Raw genomic sequence first — 24,794 nt, 5'->3', positions numbered from 1 at the left:
CAAAAAAAAAGGGAATGGAGTTAAAATCCCATCCATGAGAGCTGAAGCAAACTACACACCATTGCGATTTTCCTCCTTACATTAATGACTATTACTATTCAGATTTCCTTTTACATATTAAATTTATATTTTTTTAGCTAAAACAAAAAAAAAAAAAAAAAAGAGGAAGAGAAAGTGAGAAACAATTGGACAGGTGTTAATGTAATATTCATATGGACCTGTGATAGATTTTTGCTTTATCTCATAAAATGATAATAGATAATAATCTTTTTTATTTCCTGTTTAGGTAATTATTAATTGTATATACAATAGAAAAAAGACTTAAATTTGTCATTAAAAAGAGAGAAAAAGATAAAATACTCTGGTCGACCAACGTGATTTACACTCACCCTTCGGAGTTAAGCCTTATTGTTTCTTGGAGCTTACTTGACAGAAGCATCGGTAACGCTAATCTCGTTGTCTTTCATGTGTTTTGAGTATGCACCCGGAAAAGTATCATCGTCACAAATTCCTTAGTATCTTATACGTACACAATCCCTTTACTCTCGCGTGCACTTGTATATGAAGTCGAGAAAGAATCGAAATTTCCGCCATCGCATTTCCTCGATTTGAAGTTTTAAAGCCGCAGACAAAACCGGAGAAACAAGCAAGCAAGCAACTCCCAATTGTTGTTTTCATACGCAACGCTTCACGAAGAAGCAAAAGAGAAAACACAATCAAAGAAACGGTATATTCATCCGACGTATGTAAAACAAGAGAAGCCCAGAAGGATTTAAAATTCATAAAAGCGTACATGCAAATTACAATTTGACAAAGCCCCTGCCCCATACATCATCTTTTAACACCTGGCATGACCTTATTACACATAGATATTTTCTATGCTTGCTTACACTTTTTAAGGTTGCATGCATGTTTTCGGGTTAGAGATAATCTTATATGGGCAAGATGCGACAACCATTTATGGGATTCAAGCCAAGAATCTCTCGAAGAGATTCCCAAAGAAGAAGCTTGTCTTGGCCCACCCGCTGGCCTCGGGGCCCTGGGCCTTATTCGCGACGGCCGGTCCCTGCGACTTCTTCACGTTGAGCATCATCGTGTGCCCGATTTCCTTCCTCAGGGCCTCGATCATCTCCATGTCCACCGGGTTCCCCGAAGCGTCTCGAACATAGAAGACATTCACGGCCTGTTCCCCGACCGTGGTCACCCCAGCCCTTGTAACAGAGAGCCCGTTTTCTCGGAGGATCCGAGTTACCTCTGAGAGCAGCCCCACTCTGTCCTTTGCACATAGCTCTAAGCTTAGTCCCTGCATTAGTAACATAATTAAAATACGTAGAGCATGATCACGAGTTAGGCTGAAGATGGCATTGTAACTTACCTCACTGACTCGTCTCCGAATCGCAGCTTCAAGGCATTTAATCACCCGTTCCTTCTCTCCTTCAGAATCGAGTGTGCAACCATCCATATGCCTAATGTAGTATTCCTGCGAATCAGGTGCAGTCCAGACCGAGATTAACTTCTGAAGAACAAGAAAAATATGCATTCTGAAATGAACAATAGACGGTCTACATTCAGGTACCTGTAGAGCATCGGGACCATCGGATGAGATGCTAGCATGGAAAACAACATACTGCAAATCCGTCAGCGTGCAAACAATGTCAAATAACAGCTTCGGTCGATCCTTGCACCGGACACTGACCGCAGAATACCCCTTCTCCTCGCACCGGTCGATCGTGACTGTTGATTTTGAGGAGGGCGGGCTATGATCGGAATCAGAAGTCAGGCCACAGCTCTCATAGTCCTTGTCAGCAAACAGCATCTGGTGCAACCTTCGATCAATGTGAGTGAAGCCCATGGAGAAAGAAGTCCGAGCAACCTTGTTCTCATCATCGTCATCATTGGTCTCACAACCTCGAAGGATGTTCTGGAGCTGGTCCTCCATGACCGAGAGTTTCTTAGGATCATCCACGGCACGACTGGTGATGTCATCATTCACATACAGGACACAGGCAATCCTCCTGTTGTGAGTCCACACTTCAGCCGCTACCACGTTGATTTGGAGTCCTGCAAGGACCGCGGAGATTTCTGATAGTAGACCTGGACGGTCCTTGCCTATGAGTTCGATTGCAGTGTGGTCTCCAATGGAGTGGATCCCGACCCGTTTGCCCGGCCACATCTTTATTCTGTCAATGCGGTGCCCGTTTGGACCTAAAACCTAGAAGAAATGATACCGACGGTTTTTTTCTTTTGTGTTATACAAAATAGGGTCAGTCTTCATATGGAAATTTATCATAGTTTTCGTTTCTTCAAGAGGATGAGTTTTTCAGCGAAACCATACAATTCCTACTTTGTTTCCAACTGTCTCAACTCTCAAGGAGAAAAGGAATATGAATGCATCTTTCCGGTATGAATGCAGAGAACCATAGTCCATTATCTAAAGCCTAGAAAGGCCATGCTTCTCTGATTCAGACGCGATGTTGAGTGAGGAGGCACAGTCTAGAGTCAGATTCGCCCGGTTCTCGATATCTAGCAGACTAGGACATGAAAGGTTTCAGTAAACTGTGTCTATATATGAGAATGAATATACAAACCCTTCTATTCTGATGATAAAAAAGTACCATACTGTGATGTCTTAGGAATGTTATCGGATTATATAACATACAACTGACAATCCGAAAAATAAATGGTAAATTAAGTGAGGCTGATTGTATAATACAGAACGGATATACTCTGTTTGGTCCATTAGAGAAAAGGCAAATTACAAGTGAGAAAGAAAGGGCATACCTTTTCTATGTACTCCATCGTTTTGCTATCTGTAATTTTGTTTCCTTGCTGATCGGTGACATGAAATACTGTTTATTCAAACAAGATTGAGACCATAAGAAAACAGTAGGACTGGATGACAAAAAGAGAGAGAGAAAAGAAGTTTTTGTTTGTTGGTCCGGCAAAAACTGTGGGCTATGTCTCACTCAGATTGGTCTATGATCTGTTGTTTCTACAGTTTGCTAGGCATTTATTTGTGTTCACTGCTCAGAATCTCGCAACTGTGTTCGATTTCAAAATGAAGTCTCAGAATGTTGTAATTTTAAGCTTCCTGCAAATATCCCCATTTCTGATCCTTCGATAAAAAGATTCATTCTCTTCATACTATATTATACTATATTATATAAAATTCTATTTATTTCTATAGAATATTATTGAATATATTATTGTTGAAGTTTGTTATTCAACAAAGTCAGTTTGACCCCCCCCCCCCCATAATTTTTTTTTTATTTTCTTTAATTCCATTTTGATTTTGAGGACTTATATTGAAATATCCGCTTGCATACCTTTCTCTTTGCCTAGGAGCTTTCATGTATTATCAATCTAGAAATCTAGCGAGTGCTCGGCATAACATCATCAGTGATACCAAGAGATTTCGCTCACTCAAACTCCAGAGAATTGTGATGATTGTTCTGTCAAGTCTCTGTCATTCGACTATTCAAAAGTTCGCATATAAATTTTATAAAAGGTGGATAACATACCATCCATGAACCAGCCGCCATCTGATGAGATGTAAGCTTTTGTGACAATAAGATCGAGGTCAGCGAGTATCTGGACAACTTCGAGAAGGATTCCAGGTTTATTCATGCTATCAACCTGTAAGTACACATCATGACACGTTCAGCTTTGAAATTAAATTGTACAGGTTGAGGTTCAGAAAACAGAAAAAATGCTCTTAAGTTATTCGTGAATTAATGCCCTCTGTCGAGCAAATACACAACCAGAGGATCCAACAAAGGTTGTCAAGAGAAACTACAGAGCGGGGTCACGGTCCATTACCTTGATAAGTGTACAGTCGCTACAGCTAGTGTTATCGATAGAGACCCTGCAAAAGGACAGTAAAAGGTAAGAATCTAATGGCCATATATACGTAAATGGCGACCAATTCAAGTCCTTTAGATTATACTTCAACGCTGTCATGATCCAACAGGGCATTTAAAGCTGTTCATTGTGTTACCATGAAACAAGAAGGCCAGTTCAGAGGAACAAACCTCGGTGGATTGATTTTAGTGCTGAGGTTTTCATACTCGGGATCAAAGTAGGGCCAGCATGTTTTAGCCATCACATGAAGCTCCCGCTCGACTTAGATGCCCCTGTCCCGCATTCCTGCATTTCAGCAGCAGCAAAAATCCGTCATATCAGAAGGCATTTGAGCTCTACTCTGCCTACCACAGTTGGACAGCAACAAAAGCCACCGCGCTGAACATGTATTATCGAGAGCTATTAATCGCTCCAAGAGCACGACCGCTTTCCAATAACACCGCACAAAGCACAGGGGCCCACATGGTCCCCGCCCGAATCCTGGAATGCAATATTCTCATACTCACCGATCCTTAGAAGAGAATTCGACACCAAAGAACCATATAAAATAACAACAAAGATCTCATTCGTGCATGAGAAGAGGCGAAATTCATCCGTGCCTTGGCCATCTTAACAAGCGCAAGATGGGATCGAATTCACTGGTCCAAGCAATCATATTTTCATACAAACACATCAATATCCAAACCCGGGACATTCTTGACGATAAACGAATCGAAAAGGGTGTAATTTCCCAACACATCATCGGATCACAAACCATGGACCGGACAACATAGACAGAGATACAGAGAAAGATACCGAGGGAGGTGTCAAAGAGGAGACAAGGGGGGGAGTAGATGAGAGGGGGCGAGGCAGGGAGACTGTTTCACCACAAAGAGTGCCTCTCTCTCTTTCTCTTTCTCTGTCTTCCTATCCACCAAGAGCTGCTCACATTCTTGGGGGCTTCATTCATTCATTCATTCATTCAGTCATCTGCCAAATGGAGCTGAATGAATGAAATCCCCATGGATATGTTACATACAGCTTCTGTTATATACAACAGTGACTGGACAGAGAGAAACGACCAAAACAAATTGATTGAGCTCTTCGATTAATTAAGCATTTTAATATTAGTAATTGCGGCGTTTTACTTTTGGGCATCATTACAGGACAATTATTGGAGGGCCCAGATCCTATGCTTGTATTTTAGTATTTGGATGGATGGAAGTAGGTGGGCCCACTAACTGTGCTCTCTGTGGGCCCCAATCCAATGGATACAACATATTTTTATGATAATTAGGGTGGCAAAATGTCAGAGCAATTAAAAAAAGGTAAATTACACTAGTGGTCCAAAAAGTTTTAATAATGTATTAAGTTGGTTCAAAAAGTTTTTTTTGCTACTTGATGATACACAAAATGTTTCAAAGTTGTAATATAATAGTACAAACCGTTAATTGACGCCGTCAAACGAAACTGACGTGACCGACACGTGGCTCTGATATGTTTTTAGGAGTTGGTGAAACGTTACATGATGGTTCAAACTCTTTTGAAGTTGTCACTTAATAATCCAAAATATTTTACAGATGTAACATAATGGTACAAAATGTTTCTTTAATTAACTTAAAGGTCCACCAATGTCAATGGCGAGATGATGGCGTCAATGGCGAGATAACGGTTTGTACTATCATGTTACAACTTTGAAACATTTTGTACCATCAAGTAGCAAAAAAACTTTTTGGACCAACCTGATACATTATTAAAACTTTTTGGACCACCAGTATAATTTACCCTTAAAAAAAAGTGTAGTACGTCCGGACAAATTTTTCTAATAATCAAGAGGTCTTATATTCGATACTTATTCTGAAATTTTTTGTGTCCTTTTATCAATTATTAAAATTTTTATTTTATCGGATTAGGTCTAAAGACCACTATCATAAGAAGAAAATATCACGAAAGTGTAAATTATGGATAGTTAACTAACGTGGATTGGTCCAGTGTTTCGGCACCATTTCCTTTTTAGTAAGATCTTAATTTTATATATTGTGAGTGAAGTAAATCCACTACGGGAGATATTTATTCATTAGTGAGCGAACCCGACTTGAATATAGGTCGTCAGAGTCCATTGAACTTTCGAATATTATGCGGAATCGAAAAAAAAAAAAAGAGATTATCAATAATTAGAGCAAGGGCATGGTAGAATAAGATACATGTCACCTAGAATGAAAGAATTCTCAGTTCGGTTCTCACTACTAGTGGGACTTCTTGTGTCTCATTTTCCTATCCCTTTTTATGTGTGTTTCTATTGTAAACGAAGTTTTCATCAACCGGTGAGAGAAAAAGCTCGTAAAAGCTGGAGAAAAATCCCTACTGCTATTGAAGAAATAAGAATATAATTGGCACGAGAACATGTCAGAATTAATCCTCTTAAAACATAAGGTAATATGCGTGATTGTATAAGATAATTAACCATCAAGAATTATACAATGACAGAAGATGAAGTAGGAAATATGAAATATTTTAAAGAAGAAAAGTATGGTTAGAAGAGGGGACATAGGACGAATTGGGAAGACATGATGATTGCATTTATATATTGGCTTTTTAGGCCTTACGAAATGAGATGGTGAATTTGGAAGTTGAACTGGGGAGGAAAATTCACTGATGGCCCATCCAATGGGGCATGAGAGACAACACAACACAATGATGAATGTGTGGAAGGACAATTTGACTGCTGTCCCTTGCAGTTGATTTTCTTGATCGACCTCAGCATCAGCAGGAACGGATTTAGAAATTTAGTTTGAAAAGATAGCAAGATTTAATAGAAGATTAGGAAAAAAAAAAAGAGAGAGTATAATTTCCAAGTTAAGGAACAAAATATAATAAATCTCATGAAAAAAATTGAAAACTTCTACACTTTAGAATATCATTTGTTATCATTTTAAGAAATTCATTTTATGATATCGTAACGGCACGACACACTTTCTTACGGACGCTATCGATCATAGCAATAGAAATAATGATTGCTTAAGTAATCATAAACTATCTTGCTACAGAATTAAAACAACCAGGTTCCTAGTAAATCAGAATTCTTCTTTCGTGGATGTCCCTATCCGTTCTCTTCGAGGAATAGTACTTCGCATATGGATTTTGACGTGAAAACGTAATCTAAGTTGAATCTTTCACGTTATTATCAAGGAAAGGCTTGTGAAACTCAACCAACGAAGGGTTGGATCCGTTAGTAAACTGACAACAAGCAGTAGGCCAGATTCAGGATTCGATTCTCTCGGGAGTCGGCATTTGGGGTTTAATGGCGGCCCCCAGGCCGTACAATACATCGCCCGGTAGACTAATTGGTTGCTACGGCGCCGGACACTATTGACAATAAAAAAAAAAAAGGCTTGTGAAACTCTTCTGGGGGAGTTCCGTGCATGCGGAACATATATAGAATATCCGAGTAGTAAAGTCGTGAAGAGCTGTGTATATATTAATCCGAGTTAATGTGATGGGTCAATTCTGTATACGTCCGTCGATGTATTTCTTAGCCAGCAGGAATTCGACTAAATCCATCTCACTCAACTCTACGTCGCATTAATCATTCATAAACGAGTTGCCGTAAAGAACGTTCTACAGTCAAAATTAGCCGAAAACTGGAAAATCGGGTTGGAATTTTACTACAAGACATTTGATTAGAGTGAAGAATCTACTTACAGATCATCGCAGCAGCGGCACTCTCTCTGGCCCCGGAGATGAAATCTTCATATATGGATCCCCTGAATTTCATCAAAAACGAAGGCTAAGAAAGTTTCTATAGCTGAAAACACGCACTTGGAGTCGAAAGACCAGAAGAAGAAGATGAATACATGACGGATATCAGACAAGACAACCTCGTTTATATCATCGATGGAGGTGTTGGGACATCCTCCGAACTTCCGGCGGGGATCAGAGGAAAAGGCTTGAGAATTCCTAATTCACATCTTGAAGCAGCGCTGGCTGGAAAGCGGAGATGTCGTCGCAGGAACAAACCAATGCTTTTATGAGCCCCCTAAAAAATGCCTTTTGAATCTGTGTCTGATCAGCTTTCGACGTCAGACTACCACTTCCCCTTCTCTCTCTCTCTCCAATAGCTTTCATCCATATTCATATATTCATATATACATACATATATACATGTATGTATTTCATTATTATAAATGAACGGACAGAACAAAACAATTGAGGGGAGGGGGCAGAGTGGAGTTGGCAAGAGGCAACCCCCTCTTTATAATTAAACTCACTCCATACGTAGGGCTACGAAGCATCGTCAGTCTATTAGCTGAGGCAAATTTCGTGCCGGATGCCATCTTGACTAAGATATGGTTTCATGGAGTTTCGAGTCCTTTCAATACAGATAAAATCTGCTCAGTGAAAATTCAATTCGCTACCGAATTATATCCTCGTGATTATTATTATAATATATTAATGCTGAAAAGATGAGTTCTGGTGCGGTGTCTAATCTCAACAAGAGAAGGATGATCGAGATCTTTGGTGGGTGAATACCGAAATGAAATTAGCAAGTTTAGAAAGCCAATATGAAAATTTACATTTTATTTTTAAAGATAAAAATGTACATCAACTAATATCACACAGTCCACATAAACGCTCCCGAGCACACGGAGCAACGCGAGTGTACGAGCCGTGCGGGTGGCTTTAATAACTTCTCCTATATAGCAAGATGGGAATTTGATCATGAGTCCGTAAAAGAAATAAAGACCCTTTTGGCCGATGATTGAAAATCTAAAAAAGAAGATTGTCACCCTACTGATTGACGGTTAATATAGATCACGAGAATGATTTGATTCGTGCGCATCTCATGTCTATCTGTTCTTTCTTTTCTTAGTTTCTGTTTGGTCCAAGAACCTCTGTTTCCGTGGATCAATAAGAGGGCAATTTACCATTTCTATGTAGAAATACGGCAACCAATTTTTTTTAAATTTATCCGGGAAAAAGAAAATTCCATTCACTAGTCATCGATGACGCGGCGACCAAACACCTCCCTCTTTCCCTGACGACCTGTTCCGGCGACCACTAGCACAGGTTGCACAGGCGCGTGATGCCCGACCGCGGCGATGGTGGGCCCGGAACGGCCTTTAGGCTACACGTGGCGCTTGAATAATAGAGGTGGGTAGCTCTACGGTGGAAGGACCGAGTCGAGAGGACACGCGTCAGGGGAATGCGCGTGGGGATTTGTCTTCTGTATGAACAACAGACATGTTCTTGTTCTTGTCCGTTGTCACTGACGGCACTACTTGATGGGCAAGTTTACAATTTGGGTAATAAAATATTGATTTATAGCGACAAAGCCATAAAACTTTTTCAATTTTGCTCTTGCAACCCTATGACAGCAAATTTCTGAGCTGGCTCGGGCGTAATGTCGTATTTAATCGATCAAACAATGTGATTTTCCCATCAACTCCTTAAATTCTTTAATAAGACAAATTCAAAATGGATCTCATAGTTAACAAAAAAAAAAAAGTCAGGAGTTCGCTTGATTAATTCTACGGTTCACGTGAACACCCTAAAAGCTCAAAAGACAAGATCAATCCAATCGTAAACCGTGTATGTGACGTAATAGGAAGTATTCTCATGGATGGTTTCCAGAGTAACTCGAACCTGGACACTCTTTAACTACCAGATCAATCATATTAGATTAGATTAGATATATTTATTATGCATTTGTTCAATAAATAACAACCTTTGGATCCATTTGATGGGCAATGGTGATTAGTACAAGTATTCTATCGGTCCATCGAGGAATAGGCTTATCGAGAATTAGAGAATCCAATTTCTTGTTCACATTATTGAGATCATTGATAGATATGCTTACGCGAAAATGGAAATATGCGGGTCGTTTAACAAGGTCCACGAGACAATATTAAAGAAAAGAGAAAATGGTTGTAACTAAAAGCATTTTTTTGTTAAAGAATTAAAAAGTAATTCCTATTAAAAAAAGAGTGTAATACACAATAGAGAAATGCTAGAAAAATAGTTAGAGCTTATAACATTAAAATGGAAAAGTGGTTTTTCTCTTGAATTTCTTTCTTTTAATGATTTCCCTTAGTTTTTCTCTTTTGGATACAATTTGATCTCGGCATGTTATTCTCGGCTAGGCCATGAGCATCTAATTTTGGTGCAATAGCCATTTCTATTTGAAGACCTTCTCATTTAAATAAAGAAAATTAGTCAATAAGAAGCAAATGCCGTTTTGATAAACTTTTCATCGATGCTTTTCTCGATCATTTCTATCTGTTTGGTAACATTGCAAGCTGTATAAGCTCAGTTTTTGATTTTAAATGTTCAATCAACAACTTGTGACTACGCAAAGTAAGAAAAAGAAGAAGAAAAATTTATAGACATATAAATTGGAAAAAAAAAGGGAAAATAGTCTAGAAAATTATCATCTTTTAATTTTGTCCAAGATTTTTTTTATCTGTAACATTATAAACTTTCACTCCATTACAACATCTACCGAAATTGACCTTTTTTTGCTGATTCTGACAATAATGACTCTAATGTGGCAAATGAAATGTGATGTGGCATTTTTTATTACCACAAAATCACAAACATATTATTTAAAACATATTTATCCAATTTTTTTAGCTCTACCGATTTTTTTTTTGGCTTTTTCATAAAATTTAACAAAAGTTCTCCATTTATTATTTTAAAACATATTTATTCAATTTAATAATGAAATTTTTTAATTTCAAGGTGTATTTTTTCTAGGTGTATTAATTAATTAGTCTTATTTGAAATTAAAAACCGATCTAAGTCGATCATAATAGGTATTTAGCGCCCGAATAATTTGAAATTTTAAATCCATTTCGTGTCTTGAGATAGTGACATCGCATGATATAGCTGGTCACGCCTCGGATATGGTTTGCGACACTTAGGCATGTATTTATAAGTACATATAGAGTTTGACTTCAACAACTACTCCATAATAGATTATGAATGACCTAATTTTGGAAACTTTTTATTGTATTGCATGGTACTGTACCTGACGGTCCTCAACCGATGGATGGGATTTGTAAGGGGTAGGTCAATCTAATACAGTGGAAGTAGCTCTATTATCGTAGCTACTGGTAGAATGTCTTCCTCTTTCATGCTTCCTATGTCAATAAAAACGAATTCAAGTAAGTAGGATTGAGCCTGCTAACTTAGTAGGGGTAAATTAATCCAATCCAATGATGGAAAGTAGTTTTGGTCATCTGACCCATTCACTTGTCAAATTCTCTCCTTATTTTCTTAAGTATGAGAATGGCCTAGGAAAAGATATGGAAGACTATAGGAAACCCTTATAAATTCATTATTCTAAGATGAAATAGAGTAATAGCACCACATAAATAAAGAGCATGTGTTGACTTACTTGATTTTTTTTTATTTACGAAGGAAGCACAAATTAGGAAAAAATTTAATTAGTAGTTAGGGTGTCAAAGTTACTTCCCACCTTTCGATTAAATTGACCTACTGGGTAAGGAAGGCTCCATCCTACTTACTTGATTTCTTTTTAATTAACATAAGAAGTAGGAATTAGGAAAAAGATTCTACCTATAATTAGAATACTAGAGCTACTACCCACGGTTAGATTAGCTTCACCTGCACCTACTAAGTAAAACATGCTTCATTTAGCGATTGAGGTATGGTTCCATACAAATTCTATTTAAAATTTCAAATCATTTGAGTAATGAATATCTATAAAATAAATTTAAACTTATTTTTTTAATTAATATATATACGTAGAAGCAACTAAACCTAGAAATTAGAAAATCCGTCATTAAAAGGGATAAGTATTTTTGAAATAATTATTGAAGAAAAATTTTTGTGAGTCTATGCAAAAAATAGTAGATTTAGGGAAATTAAGAGTTTGTGATTTATGGAGATAAAAAATGACGTCATATTTTTTTTTGCCACGTCAACACCGTCATTGTCTAAATCAGCGAAATCCATCAATTTTGGTAAATGTGATAATAGAAAATTTGTGATTTTAGAGGTAAAAAAATAAATAGATCTAAGACAAAGTTGAAAATTGGTGATTTTTAAAAATGTTTTAAAAAATGAGTGCCAATTGTCACCCCTTCTATCCTCACATTTATATTTATATCATGCATATATAACTTTAATCGCGTATATTACATTAGATATATATATATAAGGAGATGCTATAACTTGGAGAATTAGAGAATAAAGTTGCCAAGGAATATGAAAAATTGTAATGATGATGATAGTGATTCATTATCGCTAAAGATGAGTCAAAGGTTTTCCATAGGTCTCTCAAAAGCTTGCTTTTGTTCACTATGGATCTATGCGTAGGGGATCACATGCTCCCACCTTAGCTCTTTGTTTTCTTTTTTTCTTTAAGAATTGCTCTTTGTTTTCATTGTCTCTTTTTTATGCTTTCCATGGTTCACAAAAATTGGCGCACTTGTTTTTATGCGTGCATGAATTGAAATGCTATGTAGGAAATTAAATGATATATATTTTGTGTCACCGAGCTGCAAGCAGTTAAGTGGCCCATTGGAAATCCTCCCAAAGATATTAAAGATGGGAATCAATCATATATAAGATCATCTTTTTTCCATGGAAACCCTTTTTTTCCTTTTCCATAGATGCATTTCTATATTAAACCTAACAATGACCACAAGTTGGCATGGAAGATGTGAAGTATATAACAAGTGGCTACGGTTCAACATATATCCCTCCTTTTTGATAGATTTCGGGGTCCTCCAAACAACCGGTGGTTAAAATCCGTTAGATTCTTCATATTTCGAAACATTCAAAAATTCTGATTGTCAAAAGTTTTCTCAGTCTTCAATTGCAGAATGAATAAAGTAACTAAATGATCATTTTTCACTTAAAATATTCTTCGTACTCTTTATATAAAATTAGTAAGGGAGGCTATGGAAGTGCAACTAATCACTACATAATAAAGCCTGGACGGTTAACTATTTTTCATTGAAGATATTACGGGGAGATTTTTTATTTTTTATTTTTGGATAGAAGATATTATGGAGAGATGAACAATACAAAGAACTAAATAAGCTCATCATTCACTGTACCGTTGACTTTGCCAATTTTCAAAATCATCATTATGATGATCACTTGTGGAAAGAATCGGCCAGCATAGATATGATGAAACAAATCCTGATATAAGAAAATTTTAAAGAAATTAGTAAAAGTAATTTTTGGTCAAAAGCTCGAAGAAATAAAGAGCATCTCACGCTCACATTTGATCAACTGATATCTGATCACGTTTTTTCAATTTGATAATTGATATTCCCACGAAACAATCGGAAACTGAGATAATATATTCTCATTACTATATCTTTCAAAGGTCCTCCAAGGAGTGGTTCTATTGATTCTTCCAAATTCCCTAATTTACAATCTTCTCCATTGGAGTCTTGTCACTATCTCCTATTAACAATGGGCAAAAAGATGGGGACAAAAAAAAAATTCTTTTTGCTTTTACTTCTTTAGTTATTAAGAAAGACCATTCAGTTTAAATGGCTGAGGTTCTTGGGCTTGGATACCTCCAAAAAAAAAAAAAAACCACCACTGCATGAATTCCCAATCTCAACAATTTCATGGAATCTCATGCTTTTTCATGGATGAGAAAAGGCCAAACTTCCATAACGATTCCCTTTGTAATTATTTCAAGTATATCAATACAGTCGAAGAGTCCGACAGATCTGATGATTGTTAAACATATGCCTATATATATTACAGTATTCGGATGTAGTAATCTTATCAGCTTCAAACTAAAGCGTGTTCTAACGGATATCACAGTGGGCTCCGCAGGACCGACTGCATCGCCTCGACTTATCCGTGCATGTCTCCCTCTCCTCCTGCCATGAGAAGAGTTGTGTAAAGCACAAACTATTGCTAGGAACTATTGCTTGGTCCAGTGTTTCATAATGCATCATATTACCATAAATTAATTACATTATTTGCTAATGCGTCCCTGGGAAATGATGGCATGTAATAATTCCCCGCACATTTTGCTAAAGTCCTTTCAAAGTCCTTTTATCATTTATACTTTCTTCTCCTACAAATCTAATCTCGAGTCTTCGACTGGGCTCTACTTTAATACGCTCAGAAATCAAATGGAGTACGTACCCGCAGGCAGTCACTATGTTTGCTTCAAATTCAATACTGAAAAAATCTCTGAAGAAATTTATGCTGATAGTTTTCTTATATAACCATGATTCGGTTTTCATTGAATGAAAGATCTGATAATTGCATGAGGAAGGGCTGAGATTTAGACTAACATCTCTCTGTTTATTGAGCTTCTCGTTCGATACTCTGTAAATTGATCTTACATTCGGATACCTGTGAAGAGACAGAAGAAGCAGTGCAAGGGAAAACGAAGAGAGAAAATTGGTAGACCTTCTGCCACACAGGAGAAGCTGTGAAAGATGACTATAAGAGGCAAAGTTGTGAAAGACTTTAACTGCAAAATGAAAGACTATATGTCCATTTACTCGTTCAAGTACAGTGACCATTGGTAAGAGTTGCTCGCCTTAGCTGGAGAACTGATTACTCTTCCCTTCAAGAAAACGAACAACCTGCATTGAGATCGACATTAGCTAAATCAGTTCCAGAACTTTCGGGTTAGGTTCGAAAGATGAAATAGGAATGGCATGCTCTTGGGAACTGCTTTTGAAAAGTGGTTGTCAATTTGAACTGTCTAAAGGAATTATTCGAGCAAGATGGCATCAGATTATTCTCGAGCTGAAAGCTATGAAATGCTTTTTAAATGCTCCCTTCATTTTCTGCCTCAATCACGACTATGAGATTCTACGCGGGATTCGGTATTTGGTACGTCATCACCATTTATTATAGTATGAAGTTGCCCTGGAATTTTCGGTAGAAGTTTTCGAGAAATTCAAAATAGAAGGACTTACCTCTCCCATGGAAGGACGCAACTCCGGATTACTTTTCACACATGAGTATGCTGCTCTTGACATGAGATACAATTCGTAAGTGTCGTACGAGTCTCCCATACGTGGATCAATCAGTTCATGTAACTCCATGTTTTCTATCAGATGTTCTGCCTGCACAGAGAACAAAGACAGCAGATAATTCACAAATAGACACTGAATACAAGGACAGTTTGCAGTTCACAAATGTCTTCATTTTTTTTTTCTTTTGGCGGGTCAGAAAGTAAGGCAAAACAACAACTAGTCCCGAGAAACAGTCCACGCGCTCGTACCCACTGTCTCAGAGACTGATCTTGTTCGTTCTTCTTTCTGTCTACCACCTTGCGCCCTGAAATTAGTTGTAATAGGATGATCCCGAAAGCGTAGACATCTGTTCTTATAGAGACAGTGCCGTTCTCCGCATATTCTGGCGCGAGGTATCTGCCAGAATCGAGAGGACAAGCTACAAAGATTTATTCTAAAACGAGGATAAATCAAGCGCATTTTATTGTTGTTAAATGGAAACTGAACCTATGCCCATTATTCATTAGTCTCTTCCCCCTTATGAAACTGAGAAATTTTCATGAGCCGCCCATTTCCGGTAAAGAGAGGAATTTAAGTAATTAACTGAATTTTCAGAGGAAAAATCCAATTTCACGAGGGAAAATTCAAAAAGGCTAACGGTAATTGTGTGCTTAGTAATCAAGCAAAACGAAAAATATTTATCTCCAGGGGATCCTCACCCTAATGTACCAAGTATTCTCGTCTGCACGGGATCATCACTTGTCTTCCACCTAGCTAGGCCAAAGTCACCGAGCTGCAAGCAGTAAAGGAGACAATCTATCATCGACAGGAATGATCTATCATTCCACTGATCACAAAGAGATTTATCCTCACGAGTGTACCATGCATGAGAATGAAATGGAGTCACAATGTAGACTAAAAAGTAGATATAAATGCGACAATAAGGAGTGGCAGTATTGATTAGAGAGAGTATAAAGTTACCATTGGAACAAAATCATGAGTGACCAGTATATTACTGGGCCGCATATCCCGATGAATTATAGGACCTCCACGACATTCTTCATGCAGAAAGCGCAACCCTTTAGCAGTTCCAATGGCTATTGAGTATCTCCGATGCCACTCCAGAACAGCTGCATTTTCGTCTGTTACAGGAAGTTAAGAATTAGCGGTAGATAGCAATCTCTTAGGAAACAAATTTTCTATTGCAAAATTCTATCTGAGTGATAATACCAGAAGTGCAGATTCTTACCAAATAAATGCCAATCCAGGGATTTATTGCAGATATACTCGTAAACCAAAACATTAAGGTTCTCCTTGCAGCAATACCCTAACAACATCACGATATTCTTGTGCCGAGCAAAACTCAACACGTAAATCTCAGAACGGAACTCCTCAAACCCCTGCGCGCTAGCTTCTTTTCGAACCTTTGCTGCGATCGATTGCCCGTCTTTAAGGTTCCCCTTGTACACATACCCATATCCGCCTTCTCCAAGCAAGTTCTCTTTCGAGAAATTATTTGTTGCCTGCTGTACCTCGGAGAAGCTGAATCTCATAGAGTCTTTGAGATCCAATTCAGTTCTGGTCCCACAAGTTGCACAGAGAATTGGAGCTTCTAAGGAGCTCAGTCGGAACGTATTTCTTTTGTGGATGTGAGGGACCGATTTACCCTCGTCCTTAGTAGACACTCCTATAAGACAGAGAAACAGAATCTACTCTAAGCAGTGAAGATGAATATACAGGATTCAGTGTTCAACAGCATACATGAACTCAAACAGTTTGAAACTTTCCCTAATTTAAGGCATTGAACTGTCAACTAACTAATAACAAAATCCTTTTACTAAGTGATCCAGTTCTAGAGATCTGCTTTGTCATTTCCATTTTGTAACTTCCTCTCGCTGACACCATGTTTCCAAATTCCATATGCCAAAGTTGAAATTCTGTAATTTTATGAAAGTAACTTATTAATATTCTCATAGAATTTGCCACATTCATAAGTCCCTTTCCCATTGTAGGGGATTTTTTTCAAGCTCGATAAGCTTCGTTCTTGTCTCGGTTTAATTTCTCTCACCAAATCTAACAAACTCCATAACCCGGCTCTCAAAAACCACAGAAACGAGATGCTGAATAGTCATGGTGCGTTTGGTTTCAGAGTTAAAGTAAATTTAATTTTGATTGTGGAAAAGGATAAATGATTGTGTAGTGTGTTGAGTTAAAGTTAAAAGTCAAAATTTTTTACTTAGAAAATGTGTATTTTTGTTGTGTAGTGTATTGAGTTAAAGTTAAAGTTAAAATTTTAGTGATTTTAACTGCGAAACCAAACGAAGCGTCAAACTCTTGGGGAAGTAATAAAAGTATTTTTTTCAAGCATATAGAAGAAAGGTTGAAAATGTCACACAAACAATTGAAGGATACAGACTCTTACCTGCCTTCTCACTTATCTGGAAATCCCCAAGGTCAGATACAATTGAATTCCTTTGGAGCTTGCGAAAGTTTTCAGGGCTCGTAATAGCAGATTGTTCCTTGTTCTCACCACCTTGCATAGCCAAAGATAGAATTGGCTTGGACACGGAGTAAAATCGCCTGTGTTCTATGAGGTTGGCCTCAGTTGTTCTAGTGGATCTCAGAATGTCCACAGACAAGCTATCTTGGATGAGTGCCACCTTGCACGGTATTTGTTTAAGGTAGAACTTGAAATCTTTCCTGAGGTGCCTATGAAGGGAATTAAAAGAAATGGGCCGTCTTGAAGGAGAAACTGACAGGATATATGCATCACGCAACAACAAGAGAGGCTTAAAAGCAATCTCAACTAAGAAAAGAAGAAAATAGCTTGTATGGCTCAGTGCGGATCACAAGTGCAAATCCATTTAATCCACGCGTCTTTGTTGACAGACTACAGAAACCAAGCCTTAAAAGTATATGCTCTGTGCGAGCAATTCAGACAGTAAAACTATTGTAAATTGTACAAGGAAAAGCAATAAATTAGCACGGAAAATAGAGGTTAGGAACTACCTGTCAAGTACAACCCAAGTTGCCTTACATGTAAAAGCCTCTTGTAAGATAACTTGCTTGACAGGAGCTCCAGCTATGACTTTTACTTCCATGCTTACCTGAATATAGGGAAAGGAAGAAATGAAAATAAATGCTCGTTACCACCAAGGAGCGCACTCGTCCTTCAATGTGATAATATTCATAGTAACAGGAGACTTTTTGCTATACATGAAATTCTAGTGTCGGAGAAGTTTTAAGTCCCGCGAATTTTTTAAGTTCGGGATGCCTGATACTCGAGAATCTCTCTTTAAAAATAAAAGCAGGATCTCTGTTTTACAATCTTCACATCTAAATGCTAAGTGAATTTTTCTTTTCCTTAGCTAGTAGTATCCTAATATAATTAATAGCAAAATGGTTTTAAGTTGCCACATTCGACCCCTGAGAGTTTCTAAGACGATGTTACTTATAATGAAAATATATGCCATGATATTTTGCATTATCGAAATAATTACCTTAGAAAAAAGTGCCGGTAACACTCTATCCAGGTATCATGCCTAAATATATAAATATATATTCCCATTTGTTTTAGACCTATGCCCCAGTGAAAGGAATACTTTTCTCAAATGAACAAATGCATAATGCTATCTCCTTGCATTGACAGGACATGTAATACATATTCAGAAATTCAAAGCATATTTTACCCCATCATCTTCGCATTTCTCAGCACTCTTGAGAAGCATATTCACATAGGCCTCAGTTTTCTGTGAAACTTCCTCCTCCATCGCTCGAGTGGAATTAGTACCAGTAAAAGCATCTTCGTTCGGTGTAATTTGGAAACCCACTATGCAAACCAAACAAGAGATACACATTGAGGAATAATCCTTTTCTATCAAAGGGAAAAACTTTATGTGAATTGCTATTAGATTAAAAAATAAATCCTTCTACCTATAGCTTAACCACGCAAAACTCTGAAGAGAAGTTCCTTTCATGCACTCATATTTTGCATAAAATAATATTAGTAGTACATATATGCACTAAACTACTTCTGAATCGTACATAAAACTTAAGTGTGCCACATATGAAGCTATTCGGGCAAGGAAGTCCATTGGCCACAACAAGCTTCGTTAAAATGACTGAAATTTCCAGCCAGGTTCAGCGTCAATGGCATGTATATCATTTGAAATCGATTAAAAATGTCGAGCCCAGAAAGCTTAAGGGCGTCATTCTAAAGACCACGCTCAGGGGATTAATCTGTTAGCAGTTGTTGCAAAGTAATCATCGTTGATTAAGGGAAATGCCAAAGTCAAACACTTACTAGGGTGAGTCACCTTATGTAGGACTCCCAGAACAACAATAGTGTCCCCTCCACGGAGAATATCGCCTCTGGCCTGAACATTGTTTAGAGTGACCCAGAGCTCATGCTCATTCCTAACCTTAGTGGCATCAAATGCGATGATAACATAAGAAGGAGAAGAAGGCGTCTCCATATATGAAATCCCGCTGAAGTCTCCGAGAGTTGAATTCTCAAACAAATACGCGTGCTTGTCAAGAGAAAGCTCAGCTCTCAATGGAGTCTTCCACGAATATGATACATGAAGACTGACGAAAGAAACTAGTTTTACTGCAACGGATGCCGCGTTCAAAAGCTCGGTTATCAGAGACGGCGCAGATCGGTTGACTGCAACTGACAGAAGGGCACCTCTCTGGGGGGGAAATTTCACGAACAGTTCCGGGCTCAGCTCTCAAGCTCGGTTCTTGCTATAAATATCGGAGCGCAACAATGGACGGGACAAGCGAGTTTATCGTAAAAGAAGGCGGATCAAAGGTGGGGATTGAGATTGGTCACCCAATGAGATTGGATTAAGTGGTATGGTGATTGGGGAGTCATTCGTACTCTTTCTCTCTCTATCTCTCCCCCCCAGAGAGTGTTGCTCTCAGGGAGGGCATTGGACAACAAGGGAAGATTCTGGGAATATAAAAAACATATTCTCCGGGATATTCGGACATCGGAGATTGAGCTCAAGAGTGCCGCCAGCATCAGATTACAAGGAAGTCCGCCAAAAAGATGATGACAAAAGTTTGCCTGTCTCGGTTAAAGTTTAGTTTTTTAAATCGATACATATCTTCTCCGGCGCAACGCCCAACTGTAAAAACTACCGGTTCAGATGTTTTCCTGATGATGGACCGGTTCGGGCTTATCATGGCCCAGCCTACTGGGTCGCTTCGTCTAGTAGATCAAAACGAGAGCAAGTCGAGAACCGGATTGAGAACTAGTATCAGTGATTAGGCTGAAAACATCTCATTGTCTCATTGAAAATTATGAGAGTAGTTGAGACGTGCCAATAGAACCGAGTTTAGAGCTTACAAGGAAATAAATGGACAAAATTTCTAGTGGCGTCCTGAACACGTGTCTTGTACCGACTTTAGGCACGAGAGAAGGGGATTTTTAGTTGTGTGCCCATATGTATGTTAGAGATAAAGGAATGAGGAAATTTTCATATTTTCCATAATGAAACATCGAATTATGAATTTCATGTCCAGCTCGGATCGGACCTCGATAATCCGAAAGGAGCAATGGGTGATTACTACAATGCAATCTTTTAATCCAATTCTCCTGATCTTTGGCAGGATCAGGGACATATATACGAAGCAGTATATATACATCTTTGTCTAATTTGAGATAACTTACCAACAAGCTTTGGGCATAACGATAGGCTTTAGACAGGAACATCTGATGGATAGTCCTCCAGATGTCTCTTGATGGCTTCTCGGAGCTCCGCCTCCTGATCCTGGAGATTCGCTGGTGGGACGTCATAGACATCGGCAAACAGCTCTCTCAATGGAGGCTTCTCGGTTTTCTCTGCATTCTGAATTGCCTGCAGTAACTGCGAGATCAAGAGAGTTTTAGCGGGTGAGCAGAGCAGTACTAAGCAGTACAAGAGAGGAGAGCCGTACTAAGCAGTACAAGAGTCGTAGTAGCAGTACTAAGCAGCACAAGAGAGTCGGTTTCGTGAATTTCTTTACCTGTTTCCGGACTCTCGTGCGGAGCTCAGCCTCGGCTTCATCACTCCACCATCCATTACTTTCGACCCAGTTACGGAATTTGCTTACTGGGTTTCTCGCCGTTTTCCAGTACTCGATCTCATTGATTGGCCGGTACTTTGTGGAATCGTCTGAGGTTGAGTGGTGGCCAACTCTATATGTCATAGCCTGACAAAGGAGCCAAAGGAAAATTAATAAGCAAAGAGAAGATGGCAATAGTTTCTGCAATCAAAAGCATATAACATTCAACAACCTCGATTAGAATAGGTGTGTGTTTCTCTATAGCGATTTCACGAGCTCTTTTCACTGCAGTATACACAGCGAGAGCGTCATTGCCATCGACACGAATGCTTGGGATACCATAAGCTCGACCCTTGACGACCACTCCATCACCTGGCGGATATGATACACAAGGAAACTTCACTTCTTTATGTTTCTCAGCAAGTAAACCGAGTCACAATATATATCAACTCGAGAGACAGGCGGGGAGAAGACGTACTTCGAAACTGTTCGCTTATATGGGTGCTGATGGCCCATCCGTTGTTTCGACAGATAAAGAGGACGGGGGATTCTGTAACCGCTGCAAAGTTCAAACCCGCATGGAAGTCCCCCTAGATTCCGTAAAAACCCGATTGGTTTAGTTCTAGGAAATCCTGAAGTACACTATCAGGAAAAACAATTCTAGCGAGAGCCAACTTTTCCGGCTGGAAGTAGGATATAACATAATTTTCTGGAAAAGACTACCTCACTGGTGCCGCCATCGCCGATATAAGTGACAGCGCATGCATTTTTCTTGTCCATCTTAAGTGAATAAGCGATTCCCACCGCTTGGGGAAGCTGAGTTCTGGTGAAGAACAACAAAGTCCGGGGGGTAAGAATTAATATAGAAGAAAGCTTGAATGAAATGAAAATGGTGTTGCGCCAATTCTTATAAGATCTCACGCAATCGGGGATGAGATTGTGACGTAGTTGTGCTTATTAGACCCGTAATGTATCGGCATCTGCCTCCCTTTCCCATAGTCGAACCTGTTGCCCATCAATTGATTGGCAAACTCTTGCATGGTGAAGCCTCGCCACAACAGAACACCGTGCTCTCGATACTGCCCGCCAATATGAACTTCATCAGTTCAATCGTAGTTTCAAAACGAGAATTCTACTGAGATCCAAAGAATGTTATAATGCATTAGGTGGAACAGCAGAAAAAGCTGAATGGACACGAATCCGGTTTTCTGTATTCCCTTTCCCTGGAACTCTTTAACATTTTAATCTGTTTCCAGTGAAGCAAACCTGAGGAAGGACAACATCGTCGTCTGAGAGGGCTGCCGCTGATGCGATGTTGATAGCTTCTTCGCCCATCGAGGTGAGGTAGAAAGATATTCTTCCTTGCCTCTGAGCTTCGTATAGTATCACGTCCATCATTTGAAGGGTGACCATATTGGCGTAAATCTTAACTGCAGCTTCCTCACTCACCTAAGTAATACCAAACGTAAAAGGATTTGGCTTAAGAAGAAAATATTACTATCTATACGCTCAACGAGTTGAGTAGCTAGGTCAAGAGTCTTTTTACCTGTTCGAAGTCGACATTGTTAAGTAGGCGGCCATACTGATCAAGAACTCTAAAACACGGCACTCTCGTCTCGGAGTTCCCAGAGATAAACTCCATCTCCGAGGTGAAACGGACCTTTCCTCCGGGAAAATCCATCTCCTGCAATTAAAGGTGGTCATGCTCTTTTTCTTTTTCCCCTTTTGCGATCGAGCAAGGTAATGTTCCAGCATAAGAGAAGGAAGCAAGTTCCATTGATACCCCATCGAGACGGTACGACCAGGCCAACATCATTCATTTCTTAGGAAAAAATGGAATTTAAATATGTGGACATGGATGCCTAGCTTTCTATGAACACACGAGAGATCCAATTATAAAGCGTAATGCAGTTGGCAAAACACAGGTGATACGCTAATTCAATGCAAAAAAGTAGGCATCCTTCCATAGGTGGTGTCATCTCGCAAAGACAACTTCTTGGGCCGTCATGGGCTTGACAGCTAACCGGAGATAATTAAAGCCCAATAGGAGAAGGATGCGTTAACTCTGCCAAAAGAAGGCCCAGTACATCATTGTCCGTTGTCCTTTCGGGGAAAAAAAAAAAAAAAAAAGAAGAAGAAGATTACCGCACGCTTAAAGCACAGATGCGCCCTCTCGATTGACTCTTAGGCACCCAAAAATGACACCTTAATGAGGCCCAAGATCAATCTGAGCTCTCATCAGTGACTCGTTCTGTCCATCATTTAACTCGGCTCTGATCGGAGTGTTCGATAAATTTTGGACCTGATGTTCTATTGCTAACCACGGAAGCTGCTCTCACGCGAAAGGGAGGGGAAGGAAACAGCAAGAGGGCACCGACAGGAGGGTTCTAGTTCCATCATTTTTCGTCCTTTTGTTCCTCCAAGGAGACCGCAAAACTCAAAACTGCATGTCCCGTCAAAGTCTGGATAGAGACAGGCAACTTCCGATGACGATGCAGTCGCTTAGGATGAGAAAGAAAAATTTCTAAATGATCTTTTCTTTCTCGCAAATTATTATCGCGATGAGACGGAATTAATAAAATTTATCTTATATTATAAATTTAAGATTCTTTTATTTTATTTATCAAAAAGAAATTAAAAATGTGTGACGAGATGGGATCTTTAAAAGGTTTTCCCCTGAATAGAAGGAATGAATGATTCAGACAGCACTGCATGACCTAGACATGACAAACGTGAACTCTTATCCCCTCTGTCCACCACAAGTCCCATAATTTTGTATTTACCCCCCGATTTATCCGAAACGTTAGTAATCAATATTAGCTTTCACAGATTGATGCCTATGGAAGTTCTTCCCGTGTCATCGAGAAACAGGTTTCATTACCAATAGCCGGAGCCCCCGATACCGTACTCAACGGTACTCCGGTGTTTCTCTTTGTCTTGGTAATTGATAAAAATATTAAACACCTTTACTGCGTATAAGTCCCGATAAAACATCGAGAAGTATATTCGAACAGCTTCTGATTATTATGGGGATATAAAGATCGTAACTTTTCGCGAGGCCCCTTTTTGTTTTGATCAGTAAACCCATGGAAAAGAAGATGAGACATAAAAGGACTCACCTCATGGTAATCCAGATCACTGTCTTCCTCCTCCGGCGGCTCGAGATGCTTCTCCTCTTCAGTCGACTCAAACCTCTGTATTGTGCCAAGCTCGGCGACCCGACTCATGCCCCAAATCACCAGAGAGCTCCGGGAAGAGAGTGGCAATGGATGAGGTGAGCTCCTGGCAATGGCGAAGCTCTGGTTGAGAGCTCCCCCAGAGCCCAACCTCGAGCTCAGAAGCTGCCGGGCAACGGTCTTTACGGACCCCGATGATCTTCTGAACCAGGAAGCCATAGGAAGGGAGGGAGCTGCTCGAAGATGGAGATGAGAAGAAGCAAAGCTATAGAGGAAAATAAAGTTTGCGATGATTGATGATGGCTGTCTATCTTTTTTCTTCAGTGTCCATCTATTTAGTATTGGCTCCTCCTCCTGACATGTATTTGAGTAGGTCAGGCTAATGGGACATGTCTTTTATTTCTTGATGAATGCGACACGTGACATGTTCCAATCCCGCACGAGGGATAGTTGGGACTTTTTTTATGCCTATACCAAACTTCAAATTAATTTGGACTATATATGTCCTCCCGGAGCAAGCACCCCGTCAAGCCGATAGCGAAAAATTACAAGACGCGCACCCACGGGTGTTTTTATTCCCGTGGTGTCGCACCCTACACTAGTATACCGAACAATAAGATAATATCTGCTTATCAAGAAAAAGAAATATAAGAGATAATGTCTTGGGCATCAGCCTACCAAACCAAACTTTGGATCCATGTTCGCATTTTGCAATTGTTTTTTTTTCTCTTTTTCTTTATTGTTTTTTTCCCTGTTT

At 39.1% G+C, this 24,794-nt stretch overlaps 3 protein-coding genes across 9 annotated transcripts; all 3 read right to left on the bottom strand.

Moving 5' to 3' along the window:
* Positions 1 to 706: 706 nt before the first annotated feature.
* Positions 707 to 7,884, bottom strand: LOC116205809 (ACT domain-containing protein ACR3). 3 transcript variants are annotated; one of them, XM_031538471.1, is made up of 8 exons: positions 7,719 to 7,884; positions 7,543 to 7,604; positions 4,032 to 4,146; positions 3,820 to 3,865; positions 3,522 to 3,636; positions 2,782 to 2,849; positions 1,577 to 2,212; positions 707 to 1,480 (listed from the first exon to the last, which is right to left on the bottom strand). In XM_031538471.1, exons 3-8 carry the CDS (start codon positions 4,100 to 4,102, stop codon positions 968 to 970), a joined length of 1,449 nt encoding a protein of 482 aa, XP_031394331.1. In that variant the 5' UTR covers positions 4,103 to 4,146; positions 7,543 to 7,604; positions 7,719 to 7,884; the 3' UTR covers positions 707 to 967. The 3 variants fall into 3 exon arrangements, with proteins under 3 accessions (XP_031394331.1, XP_031394332.1, XP_031394330.1); XM_031538472.1 differs by lacking the exons at positions 7,543 to 7,604; positions 7,719 to 7,884 and adding an exon at positions 4,657 to 4,878 and having other exon boundaries at positions 707 to 1,303; positions 1,376 to 1,480; XM_031538470.1 differs by lacking the exons at positions 7,543 to 7,604; positions 7,719 to 7,884 and adding an exon at positions 4,657 to 4,886.
* Positions 7,885 to 13,492: 5,608 nt separating this feature from the next.
* Positions 13,493 to 20,135, bottom strand: LOC116205807 (probable serine/threonine-protein kinase PBL8). 4 transcript variants are annotated; one of them, XR_004156585.1, is made up of 11 exons: positions 19,114 to 20,135; positions 18,500 to 18,639; positions 17,820 to 17,917; positions 17,233 to 17,519; positions 16,060 to 16,497; positions 15,792 to 15,952; positions 15,530 to 15,603; positions 15,080 to 15,249; positions 14,772 to 14,921; positions 14,136 to 14,432; positions 13,493 to 13,712 (listed from the first exon to the last, which is right to left on the bottom strand). XR_004156585.1 is itself a non-coding variant. In XM_031538466.1 (10 exons), the coding sequence occupies exons 1-10, from the start codon at positions 19,283 to 19,285 to the stop codon at positions 14,388 to 14,390; spliced, it is 1,713 nt and encodes a 570-aa protein (XP_031394326.1). In that variant the 5' UTR covers positions 19,286 to 19,952; the 3' UTR covers positions 14,054 to 14,387. The 4 variants fall into 4 exon arrangements, 2 of the variants coding, with proteins under 2 accessions (XP_031394326.1, XP_031394327.1); XR_004156584.1 differs by having other exon boundaries at positions 15,080 to 15,227; positions 19,114 to 19,952; XM_031538466.1 differs by lacking the exon at positions 13,493 to 13,712 and having other exon boundaries at positions 14,054 to 14,432; positions 15,080 to 15,227; positions 19,114 to 19,952.
* Positions 20,136 to 20,298: 163 nt separating this feature from the next.
* Positions 20,299 to 24,417, bottom strand: LOC116205808 (2-oxoisovalerate dehydrogenase subunit alpha 1, mitochondrial-like). Of its 2 annotated transcripts, XM_031538469.1 has the most exons (10): positions 23,981 to 24,218; positions 23,007 to 23,323; positions 22,408 to 22,545; positions 22,128 to 22,310; positions 21,783 to 21,940; positions 21,585 to 21,684; positions 21,340 to 21,451; positions 21,094 to 21,233; positions 20,823 to 21,008; positions 20,299 to 20,683 (listed from the first exon to the last, which is right to left on the bottom strand). In XM_031538469.1, the coding sequence occupies exons 3-10, from the start codon at positions 22,540 to 22,542 to the stop codon at positions 20,516 to 20,518; spliced, it is 1,182 nt and encodes a 393-aa protein (XP_031394329.1). In that variant the 5' UTR covers positions 22,543 to 22,545; positions 23,007 to 23,323; positions 23,981 to 24,218; the 3' UTR covers positions 20,299 to 20,515. The 2 variants fall into 2 exon arrangements, with proteins under 2 accessions (XP_031394329.1, XP_031394328.1); XM_031538468.1 differs by lacking the exon at positions 23,007 to 23,323 and having other exon boundaries at positions 23,981 to 24,417.
* Positions 24,418 to 24,794: the final 377 nt, after the last annotated feature.

This window comes from Punica granatum, chromosome 4 (assembly GCF_007655135.1).
Source record: "Punica granatum isolate Tunisia-2019 chromosome 4, ASM765513v2, whole genome shotgun sequence".
NCBI classification, from domain to species: domain Eukaryota; kingdom Viridiplantae; phylum Streptophyta; class Magnoliopsida; order Myrtales; family Lythraceae; genus Punica; species Punica granatum.
Note: the sequence above shows the minus strand (reverse complement) of the source record. Positions and strands in the feature narration are given on the sequence as shown.

Coding starts and splice junctions, on each gene's coding strand:
- LOC116205808 (XM_031538468.1), bottom strand. CDS start 24,256: ATGGCTTCCTGGTTCAGAAGATCATCGGGGTCCGTAAAGACCGTTGCC. Junction 21,685..21,782: donor ACAATCTCATCCCCGATTGC/GTGAGATCTTAT, acceptor GTTCTTCACCAG/AACTCAGCTTCCCCAAGCGG. Junction 21,234..21,339: donor TATAAGCGAACAGTTTCGAA/GTACGTCTTCTC, acceptor CATATCCGCCAG/GTGATGGAGTGGTCGTCAAG.
- LOC116205809 (XM_031538471.1), bottom strand. CDS start 4,102: ATGGCTAAAACATGCTGGCCCTACTTTGATCCCGAGTATGAAAACCTC. Junction 3,637..3,819: donor GCGACTGTACACTTATCAAG/GTAATGGACCGT, acceptor GTGTACTTACAG/GTTGATAGCATGAATAAACC. Junction 1,481..1,576: donor ATGGTCCCGATGCTCTACAG/GTACCTGAATGT, acceptor CCTGATTCGCAG/GAATACTACATTAGGCATAT.
- LOC116205807 (XM_031538466.1), bottom strand. CDS start 19,285: ATGGAGACGCCTTCTTCTCCTTCTTATGTTATCATCGCATTTGATGCC. Junction 14,922..15,079: donor ATCAGTCTCTGAGACAGTGG/GTACGAGCGCGT, acceptor TTCTCTGTGCAG/GCAGAACATCTGATAGAAAA. Junction 14,433..14,771: donor TGCGTCCTTCCATGGGAGAG/GTAAGTCCTTCT, acceptor ATCTCAATGCAG/GTTGTTCGTTTTCTTGAAGG.